We start from the raw sequence: 18,227 nt of genomic DNA on the forward strand, positions 1-18,227 counted from the left end.
ACTGTGGGGAGATGGGGGACTGAAGGGCAGGAGAGGAGACCTGGGGCTCAATCAGTGAGCGGCCATGGCCAGGCTGGGGGAGCTGCTGCAGGGTGGAGGTGGGGAACAGGGCACTCACGGCCACGCTACCTTGTCCTGTCCCTGCAGAGCCCATGGGATTTGTCTGTGCTTGTTGGGGTGCTGGGGAACCCAGGGCCTTGTGCGCGCCAGGCATGTGCTCCACCACGGAGCCCCTCTGATGGAACAGGCCAGACCTTCCATTGTGGTGTGAACTGAGGACACCGCTGTCCCCATAGTCCATGGAGCCAAGACTCGTCACCAGCTATAAGGAGAATGTGCCCCCAGGGCCTGCAACCCCCTGGAGGCCAGGCAAGAGGCTTCAGTGGGCCTGGGCAGGGTCCCCTCTAGGGACAGACTCAGCCCCTTCCTGGGCAGGCCTGAGGGTGGGTTTCCCAGGGTCGGCTGGGCCTCTGACAAAGTCTCCCCAGCCTGGGGCCTGGCAGGACCAGGAGTGGGCCCGGCTGGTGCCCCTGGCCGAGATGCCAGGGTTGGTGGGCAGGGGCCCTCCCTGCTCTGGCTCAGGGGCTGTGAGACAGTGGGGACACTCTGCACACTGAAGAGGGGCCTTGGGGACTTAGGAAGGGCTCCGAACCCCACTGCACATCCCCCCGAGTTGGCCTCCAGCTGCCTTCCCCCAGCCTGTGACCCCTGCCTGTGACCCCAGCCTGTGACCCCTGCCTGTGACCCCAGCCTGTGACCCCTGCCTGTGACCCCAGCCTGTGACCCCTGCCTGTGACACCAGCCTGTGACCCCAGCCTGTGACCCCTGCCTGTGACCCCTGCCTGTGACCCCAGCCTGTGGTCCCTGCCTGTGACCCCTGCCTGTGACCCCTGCCTGTGACCCCAGCCTGTGGTCCCTGCCTGTGGTCCCAGCCTGTGACCCCTGCCTGTGACCCCTGCCTGTGACCCCTGCCTGTGACCCCAGCCTGTGGTCCCTGCCTGTGACCCCAGCCTGTGACCCCTGCCTGTGACCCCTGCCTGTGGCCCCTGCCTGTGGTCCCTGCTTGGGGCACCCATTGTCTCCACTTGAGCCCAACATTGAGGGGGGGACCCTCCATTATTTTCTTCCCTTTGCCCCCTCTTCTAAGCTACCCTCCCAGTGTATCTGAGTCTTCCCGGTACCCACCTCCATCCCCGCCACTGTTACCTCTCAACAGCCTCCTCATTGTGTGTCTGTCCTTCTGTCCCCTCCCCTGTCCGTGCTCCATGCAGTCAGGTTTCATGTCAGACCACGTCATTTCTTGGCTCTAAGATCCCACTGTCCACCCAGGAGTCAGAGCTGGGACCCTGCCCCGTCCCAGCTGAGGCCTGGCCCACCTGACCACTGGCCACCTGAGTTCTCCCATGACTGTCTCTCCTCTCTGCAGAGCAACGAAGATTTCCGAGGGGCCTGGAAAGTGGCCTGAGCCATGGAAATGGCCAGTCGGTGCCCATATGCCAGGTCACAAGGGAAGGGCCGCCTACCACACCCTCTCCAGGGACAGCACTGCCCCAGGATCCCTGCCGAGTGCAGAGCAACCTGGCCAGTCCTCTTCCCCGCCTGGGCCTGCCCCTGAAGGACACGACTTGCTGGCTGGACACTTCAGGTTTCCAGCAACAAAGCAACTTGTGGTCACTGGCTGGGAGGCCCCAGGGGAAGGTTCGAGAGTCCCCTGTTCAGCAGAAGAACTTGCGTGTGGGGGGGACGGGCAGCAGCTCCCTCCGGGAAAGCCACAGGCCGCGGGCTCACCTGCCCCTCTGCATGAGGCAGGTCCCCGGAGCCACACTGGCCCCCTGCCCCAACTTCAGGCCGGCCACAGGCTTCAGTCCACTGAATGGATGCCCACGGCCAGGTCCCAGAGCCTGGCGTGACCTGGAGAGCCGGACTGGCAGGCTGGTGGGGGCGCCCCTCACCCTGGAGGACTTAGCTGTCCCTGCCCAGAGCCAGGCTCGGGCCCCGCCCCCCAGCGCCACCTGCCTGCTGCTGGCCTCCGTGAAGCGCTTGGAGCAAGAGGCCGCTGGCCTCAGGTGCAGGGTGTCCCGGAAGCCCCCTGGCCATGCACCGTGGGGCCCCCGCACCCGCCGTGGCCAGGCATTCCCTGCCCGCCCCCAGCCCAGCCAGCCTGTTCACGCTTCCCGGGATGAGAAGAGACGCCCCCGCGGCCTCCTAGAGACTTGGGGGGTCCAGGCCCCCACAGACCCTGGAGCGCTCAGCCAGCCGGAGGCGTTCACCACCGCTCTGGGGACGTTCACGGGGAACTTCTTTGACTCTGAGCAGGAGGTCCTTCCCGCCCAGCCCCCAGGACGAGGAGACAAGTGCCCCCCAGAGCCTCCACGTGGCTGGGAGGCCATGGGGATCCCCAGTCTCGCTGGGGGGACAGGCAGCTCGGAGGCCAGAGGCACTTCTTCAGCCTCCTCCAGCGCCGCTGGGGACGCCCTCCTCGGGCAGGAAGGAGGAGAGCAGCCCCTGCGGGAGCAGGCAGGCAGAGAGGCCAGGGAAACCGAGAGGATGGCTTCCTGTCCCTCAGATGCCACCTCTGCGAGGAGGAGCAGCCGGCAGGTGGAGGCTGGAGGAGGCTGGGCCAGGGTGGGGCTCCCAGCAGGCAGGGCCTCCTGCTCCCCGGCCTGAGCGCGGTGTTGTGTCCTCTTGCTTCCCCCAGTGCGAGGCCCTTAACGGTGTGACCCTGGAGCCCCAGGCAGCCCGGTGAGGCCATGGCTGTGGTGGGTGGGAGAGGCAGGCCAGGCGATGGCAGAGCCACAGGAGAGGAAACATCTTCCAGGAAGCCAAAGGGTGTCATTGGTCCCTGGTCCCCGGAGCTCTCCTGCTGGGACTTCTTGTCCAGCTGTCAGCGAGGGGGAGGTTGTCCTGCGTGGCCAGGGCCAGCCCCTTGCTACTGCTGGAAAGGCCACACAGGAAGGGCCCCACAGGAAGGGCCCAGATGCTGCTGCCCCTGGGGTGGGAGGGCCAGGTCCCTCCCCAATCATCCTGGTCTGTCCTCAGCTCGCAGCGGCTGTCCAGATGTTTCAGAGCCTGGAGGCGCTTGGCCTGGAGGCGGTGGGCAGTGACTGCGGCAGTGGCTCTGAGCCGCAGGCGCCTGCTGCGAAAGGGCCTTCAGGCCTTGCGATGGGCCCTGTGGCTCCGGGAGGCACAGCTGGAGGCGGCCTGGGGGCGACACACCAAGGCCCTGCTAGCCCGGAGCTTCCGAGAGGTCGGGGTCTCCAAGCTGGGCCGGGGGGAGGTGATGAGGTCCTGGTGTCTCCTGGGGAGGTTCGTTCAAGGCCATGACCGACACCCCCTGTCCCTTCTGTCTTGGTCCAGTGGAGAAGCCTGGCTCTGCGGCAGGAGCAAGGGCACCCCCATGTCCAGTCTGTGTCCAGACCCCCTTGTCACGGCCCTTCCTTGGGAAGAGTGGCAGTGGTGGACCCTGCCCAGAGGTGCAGGTCGGCTGGAACCCCCAGGTTGGTCCGTGTGGCCCAGGCGGCTGGCACCCCCACCCTGCCCCCTGCCTTGCTGTCCCCTGTTCCTCCTCCCTACAAGAGGAGGACGGAGGAGCAGGTGTGGACAGAGACCTGGGCACAAGCTGTCTTGGAGCATCACTCTGGCCCTGCAGCCTGGGAAGCAGGACCCCGGGGTGCGAGGTCGGGCGACCCCCGGGTGCTGTTCATGAGGGCTTTAGAAACATCTCCCCTCTTTCTCCCTGTTTCCTCCTTTCCATCCCTTTACTGGTGCCGTTTCCGATGGTGACAGCAAGCATGCTTGATCTAAAAAGAACCCAGGCTGGGTCTGTAGCGTGCAGTGGAGCACCTGCCTGGCCCGGGGCAGGCCCTGGCTCCCAGCCCAGCACAGGGGGAAGTTCTCCATAAAGAAAGAATAAAGCAAGGGCTGGGCCGGGCTCAGCGGTGGGGCGCTTGCCGAGCACAAGCGAGGCCCTGGGTTCGATTCTTGGCACCGCATCTAAATAAATAAACTAAAAGTCCATCAACAACTAAAAAAAATTAAAAAAGAAGAAGAAAGCAAAAGCAGAACCCGCCGCTCCCAGACAGCTTCTGTAATCAGGAATAAATGCGTTGTCTGGGGCGGGGTGCTCGGCTCCCCCAGCTCCCAGCCCCTGCTGCCAGCTGGAGGGGACAGTGGGGACCCGTGCGCTCCCTCCACTGGGTCGTCTGTTTCTCAGTCCAGGGAGACAGAGGCAGGAGGAGGGAGCCCGGCCTCGTCCACTGCAGCCTGGGCAGAGAGCGGATGACAGAGACGGGCGAGTCCAGGTCCTGCAGGCCTTGCAGCAGCTGGCAGGTGAGGTGGGGGCCCTGGAAAGGGGGTGTTGGGGACAGAGTGCCCCGGGCAGGCCTGCAGGTCGTGGGGCCTGGGTGAATGAGTTGACGGAGTATTTGTTTTGGCAACTTCTCTGACGATCTCATTTGGTCCTCACTGTGAGCTCCCTTGGGGAATTCATTGGGCCCATTTTATTCTTGGAGAACTGAGGCCCAGAGACGTGAAGTAATGAGTCTGAGGGCACACAGCAGGTGAGGCACAAACTGTCTTTTTGTGTTTCTGATGCTGATGGAGGCCAAGGCTGGAGGCCTGAACGAGGGACTGTTCCTCACTTACTCATGGCCCCAGAGCTGGGAAGGCCCGGACAGCGGCAGTCTAGACATCAGCGGCCCCTCCTGGCCAGATCCTCCCTCGCTCACTCTCTTCCTCCTCTTCCCAGTCTCCCTCCTGCAGTACCACCTGGAGGACAGGACCAGGCAGGAGCGGGCAGTCCTGGAGGAGGCACCTGGAGCCCCACAGAGGACTCGGAGGATGGCCAGCCCCCCACAGGCCTGGCACCCAAGTGCTGCAGGTGCCTCAGTGACCTCCCAGCCACAGAGAGCTTGGCTGCCCAGGTAGGGGACATGGAGGAGGGTGGGAGTGGGGACACTTGTCTCTAAGTCAACTCCTGACACTGAGAGGCAGGAAGCGCATCCAAAATGAAAACTGCCGCCACTGACCAGCAGGCCTGAGACTGGCCAGCCCAGCCCGCTCCTGGCCCCACTGCACCCACACCCCAGCAGGACCCCGGCTGCTGGGGGCAGATGGGGACTGAGCCGTCGCAGGTGTCTGTGAACACCACCAGGTTGAGGAGGAGGATCACAGAGCCGTCTGTTTCTTTTTGGTGGGGAGCATCTGCTCTGTTGCCCAGGCTGGTCTTGAACTCCTGGGGTCAAGCAATCCTCCTGCCTCAGCCTCCTGAATAGCTGGGACTGCAGGTGCCACCGCCGCCCCCAGCCTGCGGGGCATGTCGCAATACCACCCCCCACGTAAAAACAGGAGCAATGACCCCATCACTAACAAACCCTGGTGGGTGCCGGGCTCCCGATGCTCCGTTTGAAGTCGACCCTCGTTATGTGCCTCTGATCTGGGGAACGGCTGCGCTGTTGCAGGCGTTTGAATCTGTGATTCCCCCGTGGGGACTTCCCTGGGAACTTTTAACACAGGAAGTGACCTAAACCGGGGTCCAGCAGGGCTGTGAAGGTGGAAAGGAGAGAGCAGGGCCTTGGCCAGGTGAAGGGAAGCGAGTGCGCAGAGCCTCCCAGGCGCGGAGGAGGCTCGGGAGGCTCGGGAGGCTCAGGAACAGCGTCTCCCCGGGCCTTGGCGGGTCGGACGGGGTGTGGAGAAGAGGTTGGAAAGGCCTGTGGGGCAGGCCACGGGAAGAAATTGACATTTTACCCTAAGGACAAGGTGGCGGCACTGGAGGGGAGACTGGAGAACTGACTGGTGCGGGCGGAAGCAGCCACTTGGGTTCCCAGAGGCGACAGTGTTGTGGCTGAGCAGGGCTGGCTCCCGTCCTCACAGCAGTTCTCAGGGACAGCGGGCAGGTGGCCAGAGAGCCAAAGAAAGGGCTGGAGATAGCGGGAGGGGAGCCGCGAGTTCCTGGGAGAGCTCACAGGAGGTGTGCAGCTGCCCCATCCATAGTGACAGGCTGGTGACAGGCCGAGGGACGGCACCTCCAGCCCCACCTTGCTTGCCTGAGCAGCGCCTCCTCTCCCTGGGCCACCTCCTGTCCAGCGGTGGCTGAGTGAGTGACACCTTTCAGTTCCACGTCTGTCCCAGGAGGTGTTTGTACCTCAGGCCACAGAGGCAGTGACGTGGCCACCCTGAGCGGGCTTGTTGGCTGGCCTGACCAGCACCCAGGGAGCTGGCCCTGTGCACGAGCAAGGAAGCGGCTTCCGCAGATGACCCAACTCGCCTGGCTCCCAGGTGCCTCAGAGAAGCCAGCGTCCTTCAAGATGGCCTGGTCCCTGGGTCTGGACTTCCCAGCCAAGGCCTGCCCTGGCCGTTCCCTCAGTGTGGCTGGGTGTTTGGGGAAGAGAAAGGGGCATTCAGGGACACGGTGTTCTACTGCCCCCTTTTCCTTTGGGATAACTCAAGTCCTGTTTCATAGATGAGAAAGCGGAAGCTCGGAAGGGCCAAGGTGCTGGCCTTCCACCCCCCACACTCAGGGGCGTGTCTCCGTGGGGCAGGGGCTGACCACCGTCCTGGCTCTTCTAGGTGCTCGGGGGCCTGGCCACAGCTGGCACCAAGAGGAGCCCAGGTCCAGAACCCCCCGGCTGACCCCAGGCTGGAGACCCTGAGAGTGTGCCTGGGACGGTGGGTGCAGATGAAGCAACTCCGAGCCTCAGAGGGCACCAAGGTGACCCGGCTGTCCCTCTGCCTGAAGAAGGCGGGTGAGCGAGTGACGGACAAGAGCAAGGGTCCCCTGGCCACTCTGTCACGCCATCTCCCTCTCTGTGGGCCCCAGTGGGATGTGTGAACTCTTACGACGGGAGGTGATAGAAGTGGGGGCTTCTGGGGGCGCAACCCCCTGGCCTGGGGGTGCTCTGGGTGGGGGTGTCCCCAGGGTGGGCCACATTGCTGGTCCCCTACATGAGCTGAGCTGGTGTGAGAGGGACTTTCTCCCACTTCCTCCCACAACTCACTTAGTGCCAGGCTGTCCCACGTCCTGCCTGGAAGGGACTGGTGCCTGGTGTCAGGAAGCTCCTGGCCTTGGAGGTGCCCTGGAGGGGAGGACGCGGAGGCAGTGGGAGGGCCATGACCCTGAGGGAGAGGCCCTGGGCCTTGAGGCAGAGGGGGAGGGACTCACCCAGCTCCCTGCCTCTCAGGTAGCTCAAGCCCTGGAGCCACCACAGCCCGTGGCCTTCAGAGAGTGGCCCAGGCCCAGGGGCCACCCCAGGGGCCAGGCCAGGGCTCCCTCCAGGAGGCCTGCCGGAGACTGACCCTGACCCAGGCACTGCGGCTGTGGAGGACACGGCTCTGTCAGCACCAGCAGGCTACGTAGGTGCCCAGGAGCGTGGTCTAAGGTTGGCCAGGGCACAGGGTGGGCATAGGAGCGCAGTGTCCCACAGGCCACATGGCTCCTCCCTGTGGCCCCATTGAGGGGTGGGCACAGGGGGTCCTAGGCCCTGGGAGGTGGCCAGGTGACCCTGAGCAGGGAGCTGCCAGGATGGTGGAGATGCCTTCCCAGGACAGCAGGGGCCAGGGCTCAGGTCCCAGACTGACATTTGAGAGTGAGGGGAAGGTGATCAGGAGGACCATGCTGCCCGCAGGGATGTCAGAGAAGGTAAACCCAGAACTGCAGGATCAGGAATTCCCTCCCCCTGGGCTGGGGATGTGGCTCAAGCGGTAGCTAGCGCGCTCGCCTAGCATGCGTGCAGCCCGGGTTCGATCCTCAGCAGCACATACCAACAAAGATGTTGTGTCCGCTGATAACTAAAAACTAAATATTAAAAAATTCTCTCTCTCTCTGTCTCTCTCTCATCTCATCTCTCTCTCTCTTTAAAAAACAACAACAACAACAAAAAAAAAACAACAAAAAAAAAACAAAAAAAAAAAAAACAAGAATTCCCTCCCGGGCCTGGGGGTGCAGCTCAGCTGGAGCTCTCTCCTAGTCTATGCAAGGCCCTGGGCTATATGCCCAGTTTAACTGGGCACAGTGGCACCTGCCCATGATCCCAACTATTCAGGAAGTTGAGGCAAGAGAATCATGAACTGGGCAACTTTAGAGACCCCATCTCAAAAAAAAGAAATCTGTTCTTGAAAGCCACACCTGGTATCAATCATCCCCCCATACACTTGGCCCATTTGGACCCTCAGTCTTTTTTTTTTTTAATATTTATTTTTTTTTAGTTTTCGGCGGACACAACATCTTTGTTTGTATGTGGTGCTGAGGATCGAACCCGGGCCGCACGCATGCCAGGCGAGCGCGCTACCGCTTGAGCCACATCCCCAGCCCCTCAGACTTTTTTTAATTTAATTTAATTTTTTTTTTTGATGCTAGGGATGAAATGGAAATGGGAAAAATCATGCTAGCGAAACAAGTCAGATTCAAAATCAAGGTGGAATGTTTTCTCTCCTGCAAAAACTAGAGCAAAACAAAAGGAAGAGGTGGGGGAGGGATCAGGTTTCATAAAGCTCCAGAAAAGATCAGAGGAGAGGAACTGGAGTGGGGGAGGGAGGGAGGGAGGAGATAAATGGAATGAATTTGACAAAATCATGTTATATTCATATAAAAAGGTACCACAGGGAATTCCATCTTTGTGTGTATACAGGAGATAGAAAGGGAGTCTAGCCGAGTGGAGAAGGGGGCAGGGGGAGGAGGGGGGGGAAAGGGAGAGAGAGAAAATTGAAATCAAATGATTTTGTCAAAATAAGCCCAAATGTATAATTATAGTACTCCAATTCAAAAATCCACTTTTGGTGTGTGTGGTGCTGGGGACCGAGCCAGGCAGGGCATGCTGGGCCGTGCTCTCCTCCTGGGCTGCACCTGCCTCCCTGAGTCTGTCTCAGTGCCTCCCTGGGACTCAGTCCTCCTGACTCTCAGAACATCCGGTGCTGCCCTGCTGCCTGCAGTGCGTCCCAGGCCTGCTGTTCTTGCAGCTGGGAAATGACCCCCGACCTTGGTTTTCCTGTCTCCGTGGCCAGGCGCGGGCAGACATCCTGTGGCCGTGTGCGGGCTCTGGAGTCGGGTCACTGGGCCTGGGGCCTAGCTCACCCCTGACTAGGGCCATGATCCCCACCCTCCCCTGGGAGTCGGTGATGCAAGCAGAGTGCCAGGGGAGATGTGGAAAGGTCTGGAAACCCTGGCCATTAGGTGGATGTCGGGGTGGGACCCCACTGGGCACTGCTGTTTCTTGAAGCCCCTAATGACCCTAGCGTGCGGCCAGGTTGGAGGCTGGGGCAGGGCTCTAGCCCCGTGTCTGCCCACGGTGAGTCCCCTTCCTGCCGGCCTCTCTGCAGCGGGGACGTCACCCTGCTCTGGCCAGAGACCCTGACCCTGCCACCTCTTCTGCAGCTCCTTCTCTCAGGGCCTGCGGGAGAGGACCCTGTGGCACATCCTGAGCTGGTGGCGCTTGAGGGCATGGGCTCAAGGCACCCTGTCAGGCGGCAGCGAGACCATTCCGGCCCTGGGGCCATGGGGCAGTGGCCCGAGAGCAGAGGCCTGGCTGGGCTGCAGTGACCCCCAGGTTCCCTGGAGCAGGTGAGGGCAGGGTGGGGATGGGCAAGGGGAGGAGTGGGGGGAGGGGCACCCAGGACTCAGCGCCTGGGTCCCTCCCCAGGCTCCCAGGACCCCCGTCCTCCTGGAGCCTCTCCGGGTGAGCTTCCTGTGGGCAGCTGGGCGGCGACTGCAGAGGCAAAGCCTTCTGCTCTGGTGGGCACGGGCCCAGCAGTCCCGGGGCGCAGCGAGGTGGTGCCAGCGCAGCCTGCAGAGGCGGTAGGGCCCCTCCCCCCGTCAGGGCTGTGCTGCCCACCACGCGGGAGACTGGCTGTTCCCTGGCCCTTCTCCCCGCAGTCCTGGGCCTCACGGCAGCCTTCCCTTGAGGCCTCTCTCATGTCCCGTCAGCTTGGCCCCTGATTCAGGTCCTCCCAGGCCCGTCCTCCTGCCCTGCCTCCCGAGGGGGTGGGCACTCTGCAGGGTCCTCGTGTCTCTCAGAAGTCACAGCTGAGGCGCATTCATCCATCCATTCGTAGCACAGTGCCCAGGAGTGGTCTGCCCAGGGCATAGCCCAGACTTGCACCTCACGGGCTGCGTGACCTGGGCGAGTGGCTGAAACGCTCCGTAAGATGGGGCGGTGGCAGTGCCCACTCCAGTGGGCGCGTCCATCCGGGCCCAGGAGGGCGCTCGGGCCACAGCTGTGTTTGGTTCTGCCTGAGCTTGGGACTTGGGACTGAGGGGGGGGGCCCTTCCTATCGTTATCACCTGCCACATGACCCCCTCCAGGCCCAGCAGCCCACCCACCCCCTGATGGAAGCAGGGAGGGTCACCCAAGCCCTCCCTGCTGCTGAAGGGAGGAGAGAGGGGACTCCTGGCCCAGGGTGGCAGTAACAGTGACTGCCCCTGGGTGGACATGCCCCTTCCCAGTGTCCTCCTCAGCTGGAGCCACTGGACCACAGCCCAAGGTGCCCGGAGGGAGTTGGCTGCCCACCGGGCCTGGGAGCGGAGCTGCAGGACTGCGCTGGAGCTGTGGCGGCAGCGGCTGGCGCAGTGGCAGGAGGCCGAGCAGCGGAACCAGGAGCGGGGCCGGGGACTGGCGCGGGAGGCGCTGCGCTGCTGGCACTCCTGCTGGCAGAGTGAGTCGGGCGTGGGCCTGGGTCATCATTGAGGCCCAGGGTTCCACACCTGCGGCAGGGCACACCCAGGACAGACCGGGTGGCAGAGCAGGGTGGGGGTTGGGACTCTAGTCATGGCTGGGGCCCTGCCTTCCCTCCCCTGGCTGGAGGGACCTTGACGGAGCCACTTGGCCCCTGAGCCTCAGCTTACTCATCTGTAAAAGGGGTACGATGCAGCACCCAGCTCATGGGGTGATCGTGGGGACCTAGGGACCCCCCCCCACAGCTCGGCCCACAGCCCAGTTCCTACCCGCTTCCACTGTGATCACCTTCATCTTCCTCCTGTCACCCCAGCCTGGCCTCCCAGAGTCACTGGTGGGAGCTCCCAGGTGGCAGGTCCCCAACGGGGTGGGTGGGTGGCTCAGCAGTGGAGGCAGGGGGTTTGTCTGCACATGCCAGGGCAGGGGGTGGGACGGGGGTGTGGCCAGGGAAGGAAGGGCTTGGTCCCAAGACAGACTGGCTCCTTGGAGGGAGGGGCTGTTTCCTCTGCCCTGTCTGAGCCCAGCCATCATCAGGGCTGCTAGAGCCTCCGTGATTCCCGCTGTGTAACAAATGACCCCAGAACTAGTTTTTAGTAAGTGTTTAGTGGCAGGGATGGAGCACAGGGCCTCAGGCGTGCCAGGCAAGGGCTGTACCCCGGCTGCGCCCCGCCCTGTTGACCAGTCATGAGCCACAGACACTTAGTATCTCAGAGTCCATGTGCTGGGTCCAGGGTGGCTTGGCCAGGCACCGAGGCTACAGTGCCATCTGAAGGTGGGGATGTAGTGTCATCTGAAGGTGGGCCTCTCAGCAGGGTCCCTGCATGAGTGGCAGCTGCCCCCACCCTGCAGGTGAGTGATCTAAGAGGCAGGGAGGGTGCCCGCCAGAAGCTGGTCGTTTATAACCTGGTCAGCACCCCTGCACCTCTGCTGAATGCTATTGGTTGGAAGCAGGTCAGTTAGTCCAGGCTGCACTTCAGGTGTGGGAGGGGGCATTGCACAGGACATGGACAGCAGGAGGGATCTTGGGGCTGACTTATATGAATAGGCTGATGGGCAGAGAAGCGCCTGATCTGTCTCTCTGGAGACAGCTGTTTCTCCAGCCCAATTCCTGCCCATCTGGAATGCTGACCGATGTTGACGCAGGACCTCCTTGGTTTTAAAGAAAAACTAGAAATCTGGATTTAAAATCTGAATTCTAACAATGCCTGAACATGGTCAAAAACTTTTTTGGAAAGGCAGGGGCTGGGGGCGCAGCTTAGTGGCCGAGTGTGTGCTTAGTGAGGTGCCGCCCCGGGTTCCATTTCCAGTACTGGAATTAAGACCAGAACCACCCCACGGCACCCCGAGTCGGGTTGGCCTAGTGACCAGAGGATGGTCAGCTGCCGCAGAAGCGCTCTAACCCAGTCAGTCCGGGCGGCCGCCTTGGCTCCCTTGTGGGTGGAGGGCAGAGGGCTGGGCCGGGGAGGGGCCGGATGAGCTCAGGGGCACTGCAGCCTCTCTCTGTCCCAGGGCAGCAGGTCCTGCATGAGAAGTACCAGAGGTGGGTGCAGGGCCACCTCCCGGGCCTGCGGAGGGCCATGTTCCAGGGCTGGTGGCAGGCAGCGGCTCGAAGGAGGCACAAGCAGAGGTGGGTGGGCCTGGGGCAGGGACGCTGCTCATCCTACCCCAGGGGAAGCAGGGAGCGAGCGGGGGCTGGGATGCTCGGGTGGCCCAGGCTGGAGAATGAAGAGGGCACCCCAGACACGAGGCTGCGACCACCAACCTCTTGTTTTGTGTTTGGTGGGGGGTGGCAAGCCCCTGCGCTCCCCACGGCCCGACACACCCAGCAGTCCACTGGGCCAGGTCGGTGCTGAGGTTTCAGAGGTGCCGTTGGATGGAAGATGAATGCCTTGGACGTCCACCGTAAGGGGGGCAGGGTGGGCAGCCGCAGCCCTGATCAAACCCACGATTGCCAGAGAGGGAGACCATGATTTTTTTCTTTTCGGTGCTGGGCATGGAACAAAAGACCTCACAAAAATCGTAAAAAGAAACGTTTTGGGGGACTCGATACCCTGAAATTAAGCCGCGAGGACCATGTCTCCTCCCCCGTTCGGCCCTAATTTGCAGTCGTCTCCAGGGTCCCAGTGGCTGGCCACTCGGCGACTGCTGTCTCTGCTCTCACCTCTGAGCAGCCTGGGCTGCTCTGGACCCTTGGAGTGGGGGATCATCTTTCCCCTTCCTCTTGCCAGCTGCCGGGGCAGGCGAGGGCAAGGTGGCAGGGCATGAATCCACACTGCTGGGTCAGCCCCCTCCCAGGGTGGCATCTGCCCCCCAAGGCCAAGATTCAAAGATGGGGTTCATGTGCGTCAAGGTCCCTGAAGGAAAGCAGTGCTTTCTCTGCTGTTTGTTAGCCAAGACGTTTTTAGGGCACAGGGCTATGTACGCCAAGTCATGTGAACCTATGTGACATGGTAGGTGACGAGCAGGTGTCATTTTAAGTAAATGTGACTTTTGACTCTGAGCCAGCTGGGCCCCTCTCCACTCCTGTTCTGCAGTTACCTCCAGGCCTGGCACTGGGGTGAGCCTGTGAGAGGCAGGGGTGGCCTGGGCTCAGAGTCCAGCCACAGAAGAAGGGCAGTGGGGCCTCATTTGCCACTGGCAGGAGGCCCGGAGTGGCCGCCTGGGCACAGGAGCAGCACGTTGCCTAGGCCTGCACCGTTGCTGGAGAGGCCATGTGGAGCAAGGCTGGACACAGGCAGCAGGGGCCCAGGCCCAGCAGGCCTTGGTGACATGGCAAGTGACCTTGGATGGTGCTGTGAGGCCCAGCAGCAGATAGAAGTGAGAGCACAGGCCCAGGCCCCAGGCCAGGCGGCTCTGGGCAGGACCCCGTGGATACACAGGTCCTCACGGCCTGGAAGCTGAGTGCCGGACAGTGCCTGGGAGTGGTGCAGCCCGAGGGCAGCCCCCAGCAAGCTCCGGCTCAGGCCGGGGGCTTGTTTTTCCCAGCAGCAAGGCATATTGGGCAGGAATGGGGTGAGGAGAATGATGGGGAGAGGCCATCTTGGCCACCACAGGCCAAGCCCAGGGGCAAAAGCACAGGTCTGCCACTCTAGCAGGGGACCTTCCTTGGGGAAGTGCCTGACAGTTCCTGTGGCCTGGCCAGAGTGCAGGCGCTCAGCATGGGCCAGATGCAGCAGAGGAGAGCTGACAGGACCGTCCTCTCTGCCACATAAACAGGAAGCTAGTCCCTGTCCAGGGCCCTCTCCACACTCATTTTAACCCAATTCGTCACAAAAGGCGTGGGGGAGGCCCTTCCCAGAGGACACTGGAGAGGGCTCCTGCCCCACCTGCCTTAGAATCCTGGCCCCGCAGCCTCTGGTATAGCCCCCCTCTTTCTCCTCCAGGGTCCTAAAGGCCTGGGCTCAGTTAGTGGCCCAGGGCCACGTCCAGCAAGCTGCCATCACCCAGCTTCAGCAGGCTGGGCTCAGGCGGCTCCTTGGGACCCACTGGGCCCAGTGGCAGATGGCGCTGCTCAGAGTGCGGCTGAAACCATGGACCCAGGCCCAGAGGATGGACCTTGAGCACTGGCCCAGGCTGGCCAGCAGAGGGTGCCTCGTGCTGATGGACACTCCAGCCCCTTGGAAGCAGGTCGGGTGGGGTGCAGGCAGGGTGGGAGGTGTAGAAGTGACCCTCCGACCACTGATTTTAGAATCACCAGTCCATGGTGACAGCTGGCTAGATGCTCCTCTGAAGGCCCAACACCCTCATGGACAGCTCTCCTACCTGGTTCCTAGGTGCCCTCCAGGCTCAGGGTGGCAGGCAACTCTGCAGACATTCACTGAGCACCTCTGGATCTGCTCAGTGCAGACCTGGTTATAGAGTCGAACCTGCTGGGATCTCTGTCTGTCAGGGAGGCGGACACTTAAATTATGTATCATGTGCAGCTTAGGATCAAGAAGGTACATGGGGCCAGTAGTAATTTTTGTGAAGTTTTTTTTATTGGAAAAAATAAATATGCCCATTACAGAAAAACTGGAAAACACAGTAAAAAAAAGTTCTGTCCTAATTTTTACCACCTGAAGGGAACTGTCAGATTTCTCCAGACCAGAAGCCGTTAGTTCTGACACAGCAAATGGTGATAAGAGGCTGATGGCCTAGCAGGAGGGCAGGGGCCACTACAAAACACAAGATGTGACCCTGCATAGCAGTCTGGGGACATGTCCTTGAGGGACACAGCCCAGATATACTGGTAGGTCAACTGGTGTTTCTGAAGATCTCTGACCATCACCAGGAGTCAAAATTCCAGGAAGAACATGACCAATTTTAGAGATTCTAAGAAAAACTTTAGTGTTTTTTGCTTTTGTAAAATATTTTTTAGTTGTAGTTGGACACAGTAACTTATTTTTATGTGGTGCTGAGGATTGAACCCAGGGCCTCGCATGTGCTAGGTGAGTGCTCTACCGCTGAGCCACAACCCCAACCCCGTGTGTTTTGCTTTTTAAAGTGTAACTGAGGGGACTGGGGTGGTGGCTCAGTGGCAGAGCGCTTGCCTAGCATGTGTGAGGCACTGGGTTCGATTCTCAGCACTGCCTAAAAATAAATAAAGGCATTCTGTCCACCTATAACTACAAAGATATATATTTTTAAATGTAATGTAAATGTATTTTAAAATGACTGGCTTTGGTAGTTTGCACACATGAGACTACAGCAATAGCAGATCTGGCGTCTCAGGGTATTTCTGGATGTGTTACAGCACAAATTTTTATTCAGAGTATTCACACCTTCACTGGTTTCCTGTCAGCAAGGTAAGACCTCCCATCACTGACAGAGAAACCTGGGCTTAGAGAACAAAGTAGAAGCTAGGTGCAGTGGCGCACGCCTGTGATCCCATTATTTCAGGAGGCTGAGGCAGGAGGAACACAAGGCCAGCGTCAGCAACTAAGAGAGGCCCTAAATAACTTAGTGAGAACCTGTCTCAGATAAAGAATATAAAGGGCTGGAATGTGGCTCAGTGATTAAGCACCCCTGGGTTCAATCCCTGATAGCAAAAAAAAAAAAAACAAAAACGAAGAACAAAGTCAATGCTGGCAGACTCAGCACCAGGCGCTCCATCCCAGTCCCTCCCCTCCCCCTCCCCCATGGGAGCACACACTGGCGCAGCCCTCCCCCCATGACACACACAGCGGTGAGCCACCTCGTGTGGTGCAGTCCTGTGGAGCCCCTGGTCTGTCTGCTGTACCACCCGGGGCTGTGGGCTGGACCACTGCAGACAAGTGGCTCCCCTTGGCACCCTCGGGGCTGGGCCTGGCATGGGGACTCACCAAGAGGTAGCTATTACTGGCCCACCCTCTGCTAGGATGTCTTTGGCCAAGTGGGAGGCTGGGCGGAGGGAGAGGCAGCGGCCTGTGCTGACAGCCACTCTGCTCTTGGGAAACTTATCTCCTCCAGGGGCCTCGGGGCTTATGGGAGAATGTGAGGCGAGTGATCTATTTGTAAACATGCAAGCGAGAGGCCCTGGCCCTGATGCTGAGGGCAGGGACTCCCACCTGGTCAGCTGCCCCAAGAACTCAAAGCCCCCTGGATTCAGGTTTTCCTCTCTGGCTGCTCCTGTAGACCCGCAGCTGCTGGACATGGGCCACAGGGCCTGTGCTGCCCCGGCCGACATGGGAGCACGGCCACAGTGCAGAGAGGACACAGAAAGAAACCACCTGGGCTCAGAGTAAGGAGATCCTGCCCCTGGGTGGTCACCAGTCCTCAGGGACCTGGAAATGACCTCCTTGGCCAATCCCTCTTGTGTTTTCCCACTCTCTTCCTCTTCCCAAATGTCTCAGCCAGTTTGAGAAAACAGTCCCCTTGTCCTGCCTCACCCCTGTTCTTTCCCTGAGCCTGGAGACATGGGATAGGAGGGCCTGCTCACTCAGCGCCCCCTGGCCCTCTGCAGTACTCTCCACTTGCAGGTAGCACAGAGAGAGCACCTACCAGTCTGAGCCAGTGTCTTCTCTGCCCAACTTCCTTTTCCAGGTGACAGAGAGCATCCCCTCTGCCCCACCTCTCGGTTCTGGTTGCAGTGGCCTGGACAAAGCAGCTGGGCCTCTAGCTGGCTGCCTTCAGGACTGAGAGGTGGGGGGCTCAGAGCCCTCCAAAGCCAAGGGAAGGCCCCTCCCAGGAGGCCGGGGTATGAACAGCTGTGCACGTGGGCGAGGGTGGGAGAAGGGGCCAGCCTGCACCCCGGCTCAGCTGGGCACTCTGGCCAGTGCTCATTCCTGTAGGATCCCGGAAGAGCAGCCCCAGTCCCATGGCTCTGCGCTCCTCCATGGTCATGGAGAGGTGCTGATGCTCCTGGTCATAAGGAGGAAGTACCTGCGGTGCTGGCGCCTCGAGGTTCGGCTTCACAGGTTCCAGGCTTCCCAGAATGCCAGGCGCCTGGCAGTGATTTGGAGGAGCTGGGCAGATGCTCGAAGGGGGCAGCAGCTGTCTCGGGCCCTGGTGAGTGGTTGCCCCCGCTCCCCCGGCCCCACCTCACACTGTAGGCTCCTCCTGGGCCCCGGGGCACACCTTTCTGCCCACCTCCGCCCTCAGCTAAGCCTAGAAGCAATGCCCCCCAGGGCTGGGCTCTGGACCCTCAGAGTTTGAAAGCATGGGACTTGGGACAAGGAAGCTGCAATTACTTACAGGCCTAAGATGACAGCCCTTGGCACATGCCTTTCACTGGGGTGTGGGAGTTGGCGGGAGGCAGAAGGGCGGGGCTTCCCGGTTACCTCTCCCCACAGCTCAGGCAGTGGCACCTGGGACAGGCCTGGAGGATATGGCGGCGGCGGGTCCTGCAGCTGCGGGTAGCTGTGAGGCTACAGCAGCAAGAAGGTGCCTGGGTCCTCTCCCAGGTACCAGCCAGGGCCACCTCACTTCACCCAGTCAGCCCTCCCCAAACCAGTACCAGCTCTGGTCATGGCTGGGCTGAGGGTCTTCCCTGCTTGCCACGCCCGGGGGCCCCTTCATTTGTAGGGAAGAGGGGTGGGGTTGAGTGTAGAACATACAGCCTAGAGGCTAGAGCCCGGGATTGGACTAGTGGCCACAAGCTCAGCTGTGTTGAGGTCACTCACTTGGGAACAGTGAGGCTTGGCCTGTGGCACCCGCCTCCTCACTTGCTGCTGTCTGAGGGCTTCCAGGTCATTGTCCAGTCTATTCTGAGCCTGTGCATTTGGCCTGGGGCAGGATGGGCTGGCTGCCTGAGGCAGATGCAGGGGACATCGATGGGGACAGAAAGAGCCAGTACAGGTGTCACTCTGGCAGGCATAGCACAGGCCCCAGAGGGAGTCTGAGACAAACAGTCCTTCCTCTACTCTGATTCCAGGCCTTTGAAAAGTGGCATCAGTGCTTGGTGGCCAGACGCCAAAGGAGGAGCGCCACCAGCAGCCTGAGTCCCCTGACAGGCCAGGCACCAGGGCCTTGAGAGCATGCTGGAAGCTGCCCAGTCCCTGGTGTGGCGGGCTTGGACCAGAACAGGGGTCCAACCTGCTGCGAGGCATTCCCACAGAATAAGAAGCAGAGGAGAGCCTGGCCTTCCCAGGGAGGGGCAGTGCCCCC

At 61.0% G+C, this 18,227-nt stretch overlaps 1 protein-coding gene across 1 annotated transcript; it reads left to right on the plus strand.

Moving 5' to 3' along the window:
* The first annotated feature begins 299 nt into the window (after positions 1-299).
* Positions 300-18,116, plus strand: C11H1orf167 (chromosome 11 C1orf167 homolog). The gene is given in 19 exon segments (XM_077791356.1): positions 300-369; positions 1,427-2,517; positions 2,699-2,742; positions 3,040-3,247; positions 3,358-3,594; positions 4,762-4,922; positions 6,568-6,816; positions 9,368-9,553; positions 9,641-9,787; positions 10,436-10,644; positions 12,174-12,291; positions 14,048-14,180; positions 16,257-16,362; positions 16,665-16,818; positions 16,898-16,955; positions 16,958-17,129; positions 17,223-17,278; positions 17,414-17,524; positions 17,995-18,116. Coding segments are annotated over 19 exon segments (3,609 nt in total). The 3' UTR covers positions 18,094-18,116.
* Positions 18,117-18,227: the final 111 nt, after the last annotated feature.

The sequence above is a fragment of the Urocitellus parryii genome, chromosome 11 (genome assembly GCF_045843805.1).
Source record: "Urocitellus parryii isolate mUroPar1 chromosome 11, mUroPar1.hap1, whole genome shotgun sequence".
In the NCBI taxonomy this organism is placed as follows: Eukaryota; Metazoa; Chordata; class Mammalia; order Rodentia; family Sciuridae; genus Urocitellus; species Urocitellus parryii.